General features: G+C 33.7%; 1 protein-coding gene across 1 annotated transcript in view; it reads right to left on the minus strand.

Annotated features, from left to right (window-relative positions):
• CRPPA (CDP-L-ribitol pyrophosphorylase A) overlaps positions 1-14,105 on the minus strand; it is a 295,374-nt gene that overhangs the window by 189,973 nt on the left and 91,296 nt on the right. Inside the window, exon 5 of the mRNA XM_049785700.1 lies at positions 12,314-12,359. Coding sequence (XP_049641657.1) covers positions 12,314-12,359 — 46 coding nt within the window. The remainder of the gene's footprint in view (positions 1-12,313; positions 12,360-14,105) is intronic.

The raw sequence follows: 14,105 nt of genomic DNA on the forward strand, positions 1-14,105 counted from the left end.
AGGAGGGTTTAGAGAGTGGCAGGGGTCCAGTGAATGATGGTAATGGAATATTTGTGGTGAGTGAGGTATGGTAATGTATCTGAAAGATACAGAAAAATATAATTCCTAAAATATGCAATTTTAACAGAACTTGAGGAATCGTCTACAAAACAGATTACTATGACTGGGGTTTGGGGTTACTTAGGAAGGAGGGTTACTAAGGAAGGTGGTGGAGGGTGCTAGAAACATTAATAGGTCAGTAGAGTATAGTGCTTAAAACTTAAAATAATTCAATACATATTTTAATGTATATAATTAAATATTAATTTTGTATGCTATTTAATTTTAAATATATATATGATTTCATTTTCATCCTATCAAAACCACTGAGTTTTAATGTATTTGTATTTTGTATTTGAATTTTTTAATAAAAATATAAATTTTTTTTTTACATTTATTTAGGTTTAAACTACCTGTGTCATTATACTGGAAGTGAAATGTTAAATAAAGTATAAAGTAAGCCTTTTTAGTTTGTTTTTGTTTTTTGGGGGGCCACACCAGTGATGCTCAGGGGTTACTCCTGGCTATATGCTCAGAAATGGCTCCTGGCTTGGGGGACCATATCGGACCACAGGGGATTGAACCACGGTCTGCCCTAGGTTAGTCCGTGCAGGGGTCCTCAAACTTTTTAAACAGGGGGCCAGTTCACTGTCCTTCAGACTGTTGGAGGGCCAGATTATAGTAAAAAAAATTATGAACAAATTTCTATGCACACTGCATATATCTTATTTAGAAGTGAAGAAACAAAATGGGAATAAATACAATATGTGGCCCGCGGGCCATAGTTTGAAGACCCCTGGTTCAAGGCAAATGCCCTACCACTTGCGCCACCACTTTAGCCCCAAATTAGACCATGTTTTATTTTCCATCCTGAAAATTCGTACAACTGCGGTACTGAAGCTATTTGCATTCAACATAATTGATATGTTATATTTAGCTCATTTTTTAAATGTGTTCTCTCCTGGTTTAAGTGCCTGTTTCAGACAAATTGCCTTCTTTGACTTAACATTCTTAATACTTAGTTTAATCAACTCAAACCTGATTGCATCTCTTTATATAGGTTTGTGTATTTAAATGGTTCCTTGAGGCAACTCAATATACATATTTAATGTTTTGAACTCTACATAGAATGAAATGTTTTACTAAAGAGAGTTTAATTTAAATATAATCGTGATAATGGTTCATTTATAGTACTAACTTTATATTTAAATTTTCGACAATAGTGCAGCTGCCATACAAATCTCATCAGAAATGATATCTCTGCTCTCAAGCTATAGTTTTATAAGAATAATTTGAGTGCACTTGATGATTGTGTGGTTTTTACCTAACACCTGATATTGCAAGATTTCTGTCTTAAAATTTTTCTTAAAATAGTACTAAAGAGTACATCTGCTGAAGACAAGTTATCTTTTGTTTTCCTTGGTCCAAGATTATCTTTATTTTACCTTCATAAGTAAAGAAAGGAAGTTTCTTTCTGACCATATAATAATAGCTCTTTTTTAGCACATTAAAAATAAAATTTTACTTTTTCTAGTCTTTGTAGTTTTTGCAAAGAAATGGCATGGAAGTATCACTGTTCAATAAGCAATGTATTAATTATTTTGCCATGTTTGTTTTGTTTTGTTTTTAGGCCACACCCTGTGATGCTCAGGGGTTACTCCTGGCTATGAGCTCAGAAATGGCTCCTGGCTCGAGGGACTATATGGGATGCTGGAAATCAAACCAAGGTCTGTCCTGGATTAGCCACTACAAGGCAAATGCCCTACCACTGTGCTATCACTCTAGCCCTCCATGGCTATTTTTCATGTTTATTTTGTCTTCAATTTCAACAGTATGATTATAAAGAATTATTATATATATCTAAGAATTATTTTATTTGGGATTAACTTGCAGTACTTCAGCTACCTAGCTACAAGTTCCTGTCTTTCACCAAATTTGGAAAATTTCTGTCCATAATTTATCAAACTATTTTTAATCCTATATTTTCTATTCATCTTTTGTGATTCACTTAACCCCTAACTTTCCTAAGAATGCTGACCATATTCATTTTTCCGAAAATATCCTTTCACTCTACTATTAAAAGTAATTATTTTCCAATGACTGATAAATACATTGATTTTCTTTGCCATCTCTATTTTGTTATTATGTCCATTCATTAAGTTGTAGGTATTATTGGGGAATTACTCCAATTTTCTGTTAGAAAATTTCCATTTGTCTCTTTATATCTTTGATGGGAATTTTTTTCATTTCAAGCATAATGATCCTATACTTTTGGATGCACTTTTGTAATCAAACATTTACAATCGAAGTATTATGATATTTTTAAAGTAATTTTTAAATAATTCCCATATATATTGGTCAATCAGCATGATATTATTGGGCTGTCTTTTCTCTTATGTGAATTTAGATTTTTTCTTATTTTCCTTTATGCAAAGTCATGTTCAGTATACCTTGAATATTTGGGCAAAATCATTATCACAAGCTCTCTTCTATGTTGCTACAGATGTATACCCCTGTAAGTACTCCTTCAGGAAAGTTGGAGACTTAGCCACCACACTTTTCCCTACATTTTTAATGATTATATCTATATCCAAAATTAAACAACAAAAAATATTAACAGCAATAGTGTTCCTTCACCCAGTCTCTTAAATACCCAACTTTAAATACCAAAAATTTAAGACGATTGCTCTTAAATTAAATTAAATTAAAATACCAAAATTTAAGATGATTTCTCTTAAATACCACAGTAACTCCAAGAAAAGAATGTTAACTTCTTTCAAATTTTTAGGTTGTGGGGGCCAGAGAGAGAGCACACTGGTAGTGCATTTGCCTTGCATGCACCTGACCTGGGAAGGACCCTGTTCATTTCCCAGCATCCCCTATGGTCCTCAGCCTGCTAGGGGCAATTTCTGAGTGCAAAGCCAGGAGTAATCCCTAATCGCTGCTGGGTGTGACCCAAAAAACAATCAATCAAGAAATTAAATTTAAAAAAATTAGGTTGCATGTGTCTTGATTCTGTAACTTTCAGTCTAACTGTGGATACATAATTGCTCAGGAATAGAAGCATTAGAGGAAAAGGTTTTGTTTTGTTTTTAAAAAAAGATGATTGAAAATTCCTCGTCTACTTTTCTAAATTGACTGTACTTACAGATTTGGCGCCATTGTAAACCCAAGACCAACTACAGTAAGACAGAAAGCTATCAAAAGGGGCCAGAGAAATAGCATGGAGGTTAAGGCGTTTGCCTTGCATGCAGAAGGTCAGTGGTTCAAATCACAGCATCCCATATGGTCCCCCAAGCCTGTCGGGGGCGATTTCTGAGCATAGGGCCAAGAGTAGCCCCTGAGCACTGCCAGATATGACAACACAGAACATGTGTTATTGACTGACCTACTATCATGCTTGCTTCAAATTCTCACATAATCTAGTCAATATATTCTGTTGTTTTATAGGTTCACTTGGTGGTAGAAATATAATAGAATGTTCTCTAATTTCATACATTTCTTGCCTTATCCAGAAAGAGAATCCTACATATGACTTTTATGTAAAAAATATGTGTAATAAAATATGCATAAATTTTGTAGTTTACTTAATAAACATTTTAAAAGCTAATTGATTTTTATTTTAAAGCTAAATGAAAATAAAATATCACATTGTAGTTAACTGACTTTTTTTTCCCTCGGGCCACACCCATTCGATGCTCAGGGGTTACTCCTGGCTAAGCGCTCAGAAATCGCCCCTGGCTTGGGGGGGGACCATATGGGACACCAGGGGATCGAACCACGGTTCTGATCCTTGGCTAGCGCTTGCAAGGCAGACTCCTTACCTCTAGCGCCACCTCGCTGGCCCCTGTAGTTAACTGACTTTTAATCTTTCTTTTTGGTTGTATAAAAAACCACTGCTTATCTTTAGTTACCTTAACATTCAATGAAATATCATAGAAATGAAAGATCTGTACATAGCTCCTTAACCACATTCTAAGATCACACTGAGGTTGACATAATACTTATCTAACACAAACTTATTCATCATGTATCAAAGTAGTGGGAAACATGTAAATAACTTAATTTCACAACGAGTCACATTATCTGTAATTTGCAAACATATTCATCAGGTTTAAAGTTATACTGTCTCTCATTTGCATACTGATACGTTCTACTCTGCACAGAACCCTAAATCAGAGACTTGGAGATTCTGAATTTAACAGTAAAGTTTTACCTAATTCAATGGCTGTCAATGTAGGAAAAAAATAAGATTTTTCTAATATGAAAGACATTCTTGCAATCATAACTTTCAGACACAAAAGAGAAAAGAGCTGGAAGTTACAGCTCACCTCATGAAGCTCACCACAAACGGGGATGAGTTTAGTTAGAGAAATAACTACGTTTTGAACTATCCTAATAAAGCGAATGTACGAGGGAAATGGAAAACCTGTCTAGAGTACAGGCGAGGGTTGGGTGGAGAGGAGGGAGATTTGGGACATTGGTGATGGGAACGTTGCACTGGTGATGGGTGGTGTTCTTTATATGACTGAAACCCAAACAAAATCATGTATGTAACAAAGTTGTTTAAATTTAAAAAAAAGGGGAAAAAAGATTTTTCTAAAGTTTTTTTCAAATGCCAAGCCAAAGAAGCACTCATGGAAGCCCATAACAACCTAAATAGAGTGAACATCTCAGATGTTTTTGGTGTGAGATTATTCAATGGTAAGTCTACATATACTGAGCTTTGAGTGGAGCAAATTAGAGAAAAGATGGAGGTATAGCCAAGGAGACCATGTTACTGCATATCTCCTGGCTCGAGGATTGAGAGTAGAAGGAAGGAGAACATTATCAAAATTCCAACTAGTTTTCTAAAGGTCTATCATGATGTTCTTGATATCCAAGTTTGAAACTGAGTGAGTTTTATTTGTCACACTCCTTTGAGTGTTATACACTCTTCGGGGTTCTCTATCTCTTGATTTAAAGTTTCTTCATATCTAATACTTAGAAAACTTTGTTTAGGATACATGGTTTAAATAAATATATCAAGTAACTATTTTACTGTTTAATAGTAATCTGATTCTACTAAAGTCCTTCATAGGTAGGTACTATGTGGTGTGTGGTGTAATGTATAAACATAAAGGTTTGTATCAAAAATTGAATTTTGTTTATATGTAGGTAGAGAGATAAAACAGAGGTTAGGTTGCTTTCCTTGTACGTGACAGACCCAAATTTGATCCTCAGAAACTCATATTATCCCAATCCCTTCAAGAGTTACTCCTGAATGCAGAGTCAAGAGAAACCCCTAAACACTGCCAGATATGATCAAAATAAGTTTATATTCTCATTCATCTTTATTTTAGTCTATATTTGTTGTTTTAACCATACCTGGCTGTGCTCAGGGTTTACAATCGGCTCGCACTCAAGGCTCCCTCATGGAAGATTCAAGAGATCAAGTCTGGTAATAGAACCAGGATCAGCGGACACAGGCAAGGGCCCTATTTCTATTCTATCTTTCCAATCGCCACAAAACTCATCTTTCAAAAAATTCTTTTTTTTTTTTTTTTTTTTTTTTTTTTTTTGGTTTTTGGGCCACACCCGATAACTCTCAGGGGTTACTCCTGGCTATGCACTCAGAAGTCGCTCTTGACTTGGGGGACCATGTGGAACGCTGGGGGATCGAACCGCGGTCCGTCCTAGGCTAGCGCTGGCAAGGCAGACACCTTAACTCTAGCGCCATCACGCCGGCCCCCCAAAAATTCTAATTTTTTTTTAATTAATTTATATTGTGACCAAAGCGCATTACAAATCTTTCACTGCATCATTTATGGTACATAGTGACAATGAACGAGGGGCATTCCCACCTCCAGTGCTGTCCTCCCTTTGCCCCTGTTCCCAAAAATTCCTTAATTCCCCTTGAATGTTGGATTTCTGCAAATGCATAAAATAAAGTTATTTATTTAAAAAGTAAAAATATGAGCTGAAAAGATATTATAGTTGGTAAGTCACTTGCCAAGCACATAGACAAACTAGATTCTATTTGAAGCACTCCATATATATTGCTAGGAGTAAGATCTGAACACCATTAGGTGTAACCCAATAAAACAAAAACAAACAAAAAAGACCCCAAAAAAAGAAAATAGATGGAATTTCAGACCTTTCATTTTAATTCATAAAACAGTAATAAATGACTCTTTAATATGCACAGTTTCATCTTCCCCATATGATCTATCCACTAAAACTCAACGAAATATGAAAATATATAAAATTATGCCTCTACTAATCATTACTAGGAATTCATGAGTGCTCCTGTGGTACTAGACTTTTACAATAAATTTTCAGTTACAAGAGAAGAAGGACAAAGCAAAAAATTAGTTTAGCTTCAAAATCAAGTGATCAAAAAATACAGATGTCAAGTTTACTATGGCAAGAAACTGTTTCAGTATTTTCTTCTCCTTGAGACAAAAACCATTATATAAATTTAAAGAACATTAAAAATAAAAATAAAAAAACAAGTGTGTCTTCTTAGAGATATCCAACACCACAGAGATTTTTCTAACAAGATTGTCCTCTATATTGATCTCGAGTCAAATGTACAATATTGTTAGGGAAATAAAAAAGAAAACAAACATCAAAATCACAAGCAATAATTTTCAAAAGATATTCCAGGCTCTAATTTATCTGAAGGCAAATCTATGACTATTTTGGTAGTGAAGCTCATTAAATAAAAACTCAATCTTACCATTGATTTTTGTCTATCCAGATGAAAATGTTAAAGTAATATTAAACAAATCCTTGGCTCCTGAAGTCCCTCTCTCAATCTCACCTACAGAAAAATTACTAAGATATGAACACTCAGAAAGGTAGAACTGGAGACCACAAAGTGGTAAACATAAGTAAATAAAGAAAAATCAGCCAAGACATCAGCTACAGGATAGCTGAGATGATGGCAAGTTCAGCCCACAGGAACTTGAAAGAATAGTGTAGACATTCATATTACAAGGTCAAAGTAGTCTTCTGAGAAGCTCACCCCATACTTGACTGTACATGTTTCAACTGGAGGGCAATGGTATGATACATAGGCAGCTTTTTTGAAAAGACATTTTATATCAGATCTTAACCATATCTTCAGTGAGTCATTGAATACAGGATGAAGTTTTCTACCTTACAACCAAAAGCAAGTCACAGACATGTGGCATCATGTCTCCTATACAGGATTTTACCTGTAGGCATAGTAATGTTTTCCAAGTATATGGTGTAATATCCCCTTTTTTTCCTTTCAAAGTGTGTTTTTTCTGAGTTAGTAAAAAAAATTTAATTGGAAGGAAGTGAAAATTGTAAGAGTACTGACTCAACCAACAGGATAATTACGATGTATTGTATTATTGCTTTGAATAGAAACATCATCTCCTGAATTTATGTTGTATTTTTTTTCTACATACCTTACAATTTACTGGGGTTTTTTTTTTGTCTGTTATTGCATCTTATCCAGCTGGCTGTTTAATATCTTACCTCAACCTTTAGAATTATGAACATGAAAATTCCTTGCCTATTCTTACACTATTTTATGAATGACAGATTAAGAAAATAACAAAATTAAACAAGAAAGTGAATCCTACTTTCTCTCATTTTTATCCAAATATTTAACTTTTCTATTTATTTTTTAATAAAATTCCAAAGAAGCAAAAACATTAAAGCATATTGCAGTCTTCCTTTTCTTACTAATTAAAGCTTGACGCAAATGTTCTCACAGATCCGCGTAAGATACAGTAACTACTATTTCAAAGGAGTAAAGAACAAAAAGTATATTATGCACAAAGGAGTTATGCTCTTTAAGTGAAAATTTGGAAATTGAAGTATCATGGTCAAAAGCCAGACACATAAAAAAAAATCACAATTTCTATGCAAATCTTAGCTGTCACTTCACATTGTCCAAAAAAGCACGGTTAATAACATAAATGGCGCCATCACTGGACATTTAACAAAAAAAACCTGATGAGGAAATACCACAGATTTGAAAACACTGTCCAGTCCCAGATGTAGAAAACCTGATTTAACATTTCTCATCTTTTCAAATTGATTCAAAATATTCAAAAATACTTGGCACTCAAGATGTCATGATTTTAAATTATGTTGAAAGATCACTAAGAAATTAAGGCATTATTTTCTTCATCTTCATAAAGCATACTAGCACTAACACAATAAGTCTCCTTATTTCTCAATAAGACTGAATCAATTTTATTCACATGTGATTTTGTTTTATCCCTTTTATTCAGTGCCAATTTAAAAGTATATTCAGTTACTTTCAATGTATAAGCACAAAAGGATTCAATTGCTTTCCTACTAGTAGAATTTTTAATTATATAAAACATAAAATGTATTCACATCAGAATGTATAATCAGACTACTCAGAAACGTATAATAATGAAGAAAATCCACCTGTATCTCTGTTCATAAAAATTTTTTTTCTAACTTAAGTCTACATTTCTGAACCAATATGAAATGTATTTCAAAAAAAATATTTTCTTCAAAATAATAGGCTTAAATAAGTAAAAAAACATGCAACAACTAATAAAAACTGATTTTATATTGACTTTGTTACTAATATCTATTGATATTAATTGAATTACATGTGCATAAAATTATTTTAGTTATTTCAATTTTAATATATAACTCAAATATTTTATTTAAAATATTTTCATATAAAACCTATCTGGAAAGAGTCACCATGGTTTTTAATAGTATAAGCTCAGGATTTTGTATAACAATGAAGTATAGCATAAAAAACAAAATGCTCTTTAAAATGTGCTTTAATTAAAAGTTAATGGGAAGGATTGGTAAGATACTAGAAAATAAATTTTATATTATAGTTAGATATTACAAGGGTAATATACTTTAGAAATTTTTAGAATATTATCCTTTTGCCAAACTATGGACAACATATTAAATCAAGTGTGTGCTCAGACTGTTTGTATGGCTTACGAAAATCTAGATAAAGTATATTACTGCTGGCATCTGTTACCACTTTAATAGTTTGGGTAGGTCTGAGCATGCAGAACAGGCTTGGGTGGGCTCAAGTAGGTTGTGTGACAAAAGTACAATAAATGCGTCTTTGTTAAGTGGCTGTTTACAAACTAATCACTCAGCCCAGTGTCTAGTCATGCCAATTAATCACACAGAGCCATACAAAAGTTTAAGTTTCACCATATTAGAAGCCTCAAAGGGTTAAACATCAAAGAACAATGGCCAAACTCCAACTCTCCACTTGAGGGAAAATAAAATATAAAGAAAGCTTTGTTTGACAATATTCTAACAGTAGAAGTTTGTGATTAGCTGTAAATTTATCAATGCAAATGATAGTGTGAAAAACAAATATGAGTATCACATTATAAATGCATTTCCTAACATTGAGTCAATTAGTATAAATGGAAATTTATATCAATATATTGACACAAAGATAGATCAAGCTGAAAGTTAAAATTACCTGACAACGTAAACTAAAAGTCAGTTTTGAGACTGCTATATACCACAATTAGAGAATTTTTTAGTAAAAGTTTTTCCTGGCGTTACTTACATTAAATTCCAGCACTAAATAAATGGAGGAGAGTGTAAAATTAAAATAGTCTCAAATATACATGTCTAAAAATAACTAGTAAGTCTACTCTGGCAGGACAACATATCTGTCAAAAAATATTTTATACTCTGAAAATAGCTAACAGGAAATAATTGTATTATATATTGACTTTCTAACCAGAAATTATTAGTATTCAAGTACAAAAGAAGATGCAGGTGGGCAGCATATAGAATATTAAGTATTCTTATGACAGAATGAAAAAAGAATTATCATCGTAGAAGAAAAATGTATGAGCTGATGATGAGCATCCAACTATCAGAACTTTTTTTAAAAAAATTAAGCAACAACCTACTATCATTTAAAAATTATTCCAATTTTGTATGTGAACTTTTACTATTTTGTTTAATACATCTAGAAACCTTCCCTTTTGATATTACAAATATTTTCATCACTTTGCAAAGCTAAAATAAATTCTGGCTTAGAAAAACGCCGGAAGTCAACAGTTCAATTTCAAATAGATTATGTTCATCAGGATAAACAAAAGTACTGTTTTAATAAAACATAATTGGGGCCAGAGTGATGGTGCAGCGGTAGGGTCCTTGCCTAGCACACAGCTAACCTAGGATAGACTGAGTTTCAATCCCCCATGTGTCCCATTTGGTCTCCAAAGCCAGGAGTGATTTCTTTGTTTTTTGGGGGAGCTACACTGGATGACTCTCAGGGGTTACTCCTGGCTATGCTCTCAGACTTTAGCATACATCACCAAAAAACAAACAAACAAACAAACAAAAAACAGTGCTGGCATGGATGGGGGGATAAAAGGACTGTCTTTCACTGCTGGTCGGAATGCAGACGGACCCAGTGTTCTTGAAAAACAATATGGACATTCTTCAAAAAGCTAGAAATTGAAATTCTGGGAGTTGGAGCAGTGGTGCAAGCAATAGAGCATTTGCTTTGCATATGCTAACCTAGGACAGACCATGTTGGGTACACAATGAATTGAATAACCTGTATAAACCAAGTATAAGCTGAGTTCAGGTTTTCGGCACAAATTTTGTGCCAGAAAAACTCGGCTTATACTCGAGTATATAGGTACTTTAAAAATAAAAGCACAGAATAATGTGTCAACCTAAGCAAAATCATTTCTTTCTTAAACTGAAAAAATGATTAGCCCTGCAATTGCAACTAAGACTATGCTTCTATATGATATGCGAAATACACTGTAAATGGCTTATATGATATAAAACCCACTCTGGAAATACAAACACATTTCATTAGTATTAAAATGTCTCGTATCTTCAGCCATACAATTATTAACTGCTCACACAATAAATCATTTGCATTTTACTAGGTAATAAAAATATGACTTTAAAAATTATCAGAGTTCTCTATTTTCTTTGTGTTGAGACTGTAGCTAAGCATAACATGGTTTTCCTTGAGTTATATTTATACAGGCTAGCTGATGTACAAATACATGTCAACATTTTAATTTATGGCTAAGATGATCCATTTCATATACAGAAGTGCAAGGTACAAATGCAATTATGATTTGAAACTTAATATTCTTATAGGATAATAAACATGAGGTAAACTAGATATGTAAAATATTTGACAAAAATACATTTTCTTGGTCACAATAAAAATGATAGAAGCATACATTTTTAATTTTTAAATAGGAAGCTAAGTATTCTTAATTCTCAGAGTTAGGATTATCTTTAACCTCACTGGACAATTGACCTTTTGATGTTAGCCTCTCAATCAAATGCTGAGTATGTAGTTTAATCCTAAATTTGTTTATGAAGAAGTAATTTACTAAGAGATTGCTAATTTCATTGGCTTCAGGATGGGTACTCCGATTCTTGTTGAAACCACATATTTAAAAATGTGGCGAGGCCAGGAGACATCTTTGATGTCACACAAGAGAAAGAGGAGGGGATGGAAGGATGTGTGCTTCTAGTAACTACTGTACAGAGGTCACACATGTAGCTAAACTACTCACAATGTATATAAAAGTCCCCTAACAAACTTGTACCCAGCCTAAAATACCAAAATGCCAAAAAAGCACTGATTTAAGTCACAGAGGTTGCACAGATCCAGAAACAAGATCACCTGTGCTCCATCATACATTCCTTAGCCAGTGGTGAGCACATGACTAACTATTTGTTGATGATTTAATAAACTATTTCTGTGTAGCTGGGACCTTAGAAGAGATAAAAAAAAATGAGAAAAGGAGTATTACATGCGTACTATCAAAGTACAGGCGAAACTGTATTTTGTCAGAACCTAAAAGGAATTAATACAATATATAGCTCAGTTTCTCTATGTTGGGAAAAAAAATTCTGTCCTGGAAAATATATCATTAATGTACTTATAAGTACAGTAAAATGTATGAAGGCAGTCCTCTGAAAAAGAAAATTTACTATGATTATTGATTTGTTAAAACTGTTTTTACTAGTCCACAATTTTCTCAAATGAATAAAGTGTTTCCTCTACAAAAACTAAAACAAATGTGACATAAAACCTACTAAGGGGTGTTTCACAAGCAGGAAATACAAAATAAAATATAATTATTTTTCAGGAAAAAAAGAAAACAAAACACAACTCCGTGGCCTATGGGCATTTGTACTTCTGAGATTGCTAAGATTTCAAATGTCATGAGAAATTGTGAACTGGCTTACATTTTTGAAACACAGGAACTGACAGTCACAAGGCCAAACTTACCCTTAATAATCGATTCAGCTGCATACAGATCTCGTTTGTAGGTCACCTACAGGACAGATAAACCTCATTAGACTTAACAGAGCAGGAAGGAATGTGAAAGCAATAAAATTATGCCCCCAAGGAAATTCTTGGTTTTAGAGAACTATAAACACAAAGTAACTGACAATTTCCAAATTATAACAGTATCAACAAATTCATAGTGAAGCATTCTATTTCTATAAATGGTTAGAGATGCATTTTTTTATCCTTTGGCTAAATGGTGATCTTCGGTGGCAATAGTTATGAGAATCATATTAATATAACTGAAGTACTACATCCCAAAATGCGGTAGTGTTGAAATAAAAAGATTATCATGAACATTTGGGATTGTTTCGTTTTCGTTTGGTTTGGATATTTTTAGTGTCAGGGATCAAACCCAGGGCCTCACACATTCAAACTAACTTCTCTGTTGCTGTCTACATTCCTGGCCTAAGCATACTATTTACTACTAAGTATTTATGAAAGAAGAAAGGCAGTGGGGTATATGCAATTAAATTAAAAGTCAGTTATAGCTAGAAGTGAACAAATTGCATTTTAAGTTAAATGTCATTTCTTCACCATATATTCACTTTCAAAATAGAATTTACCTTCTGAATTTAATAGTATCAAACTAGATTCTCCTTATAAGATTTTTGTTCATTTGTTTGGTTAGTTGGTTTTTCTTTCTTTTGTTTTTGGGCCACACCAGGTGACACTCACGGGTTACTCCTGGCTATGTGCTCAAAAATCACATATGAGGGACCATATCGGACACTGGGGGGATAGAAATGCAGTCTGTTCTAGGTCAGACACATACAAGGCAAATGCCTTACTGCTGCGCCACCGCTCCGGCCCTCCTTATATGATTTTTATTAAGGTAGTGGAGATAGTACAAGTGTTAAATCAAACATGTAGCATGTACAAGGCCCTAAATTTGAACCCCAAAATCTCATAGTCACCTAAGTATCACAAGACCTAAGCACACATCCACCAGGAGGAAATCACCTGGAGTGACCCTCTTTTTGAGCACAGTTGAGTATGACATCTATTTAAAAAACTAAAATTTCAGGAATCCAAAGAGATGGCACAGTGGGTAGGGACATTTTCTTGCATACATGGGTTCATCCCAGGCATCCCATATGGTCCCCAGAGGTCCACCAGGAGTAATTCCTCAGCATCTCCAATTGTGACCCCAAAACAAAAACAAATTGTTTTTATTGATCTTAATCCCTTTAGACAAAATTTAGAGGATCTGTGGCATATATAAAACAATTGTAATCCTTTTCTTTTTTTTCACAATCATGAGGTTTTCTTGAAATTGAATATGGTCCTAGTAAGTGGCCTGGCCTGATTCTATGGCAGATACTTGCCAAAACACACCCATGAGCTCAAGTACAGAATTCTGCATTCCATTGCAGAATTAGTTCTACTATATCAAAGAACTTAAAATGGGGTAAATAATAAACTACATTAATAAACAGTGTTAGGCTTTTGAAGTTCACTCCTAGATGATTCTGTGCCATGGGTCTTTGTTAAAATCTCCGTTAGAGTCTGACTATGGTAAATAGTACTGCAATGAATATAGGTGTAAGGAAGGGACTTTTGTATTGTATTTTTGTGTTCCTAGGATATATCCCTAGGAGTGGTATAGCTGGATCATATGGGAGCTCAATTTCCAGTTTTTCAACAGATGAATGGCTAAAGAAACTGTGGTACATATACACAACTGAATATTATACAGCCATCAGAAAAGATAAAGTCATGACATTTTCCC

Source organism: Suncus etruscus, chromosome 13 (genome assembly GCF_024139225.1).
Source record: "Suncus etruscus isolate mSunEtr1 chromosome 13, mSunEtr1.pri.cur, whole genome shotgun sequence".
Lineage (NCBI taxonomy): Eukaryota > Metazoa > Chordata > Mammalia > Eulipotyphla > Soricidae > Suncus > Suncus etruscus.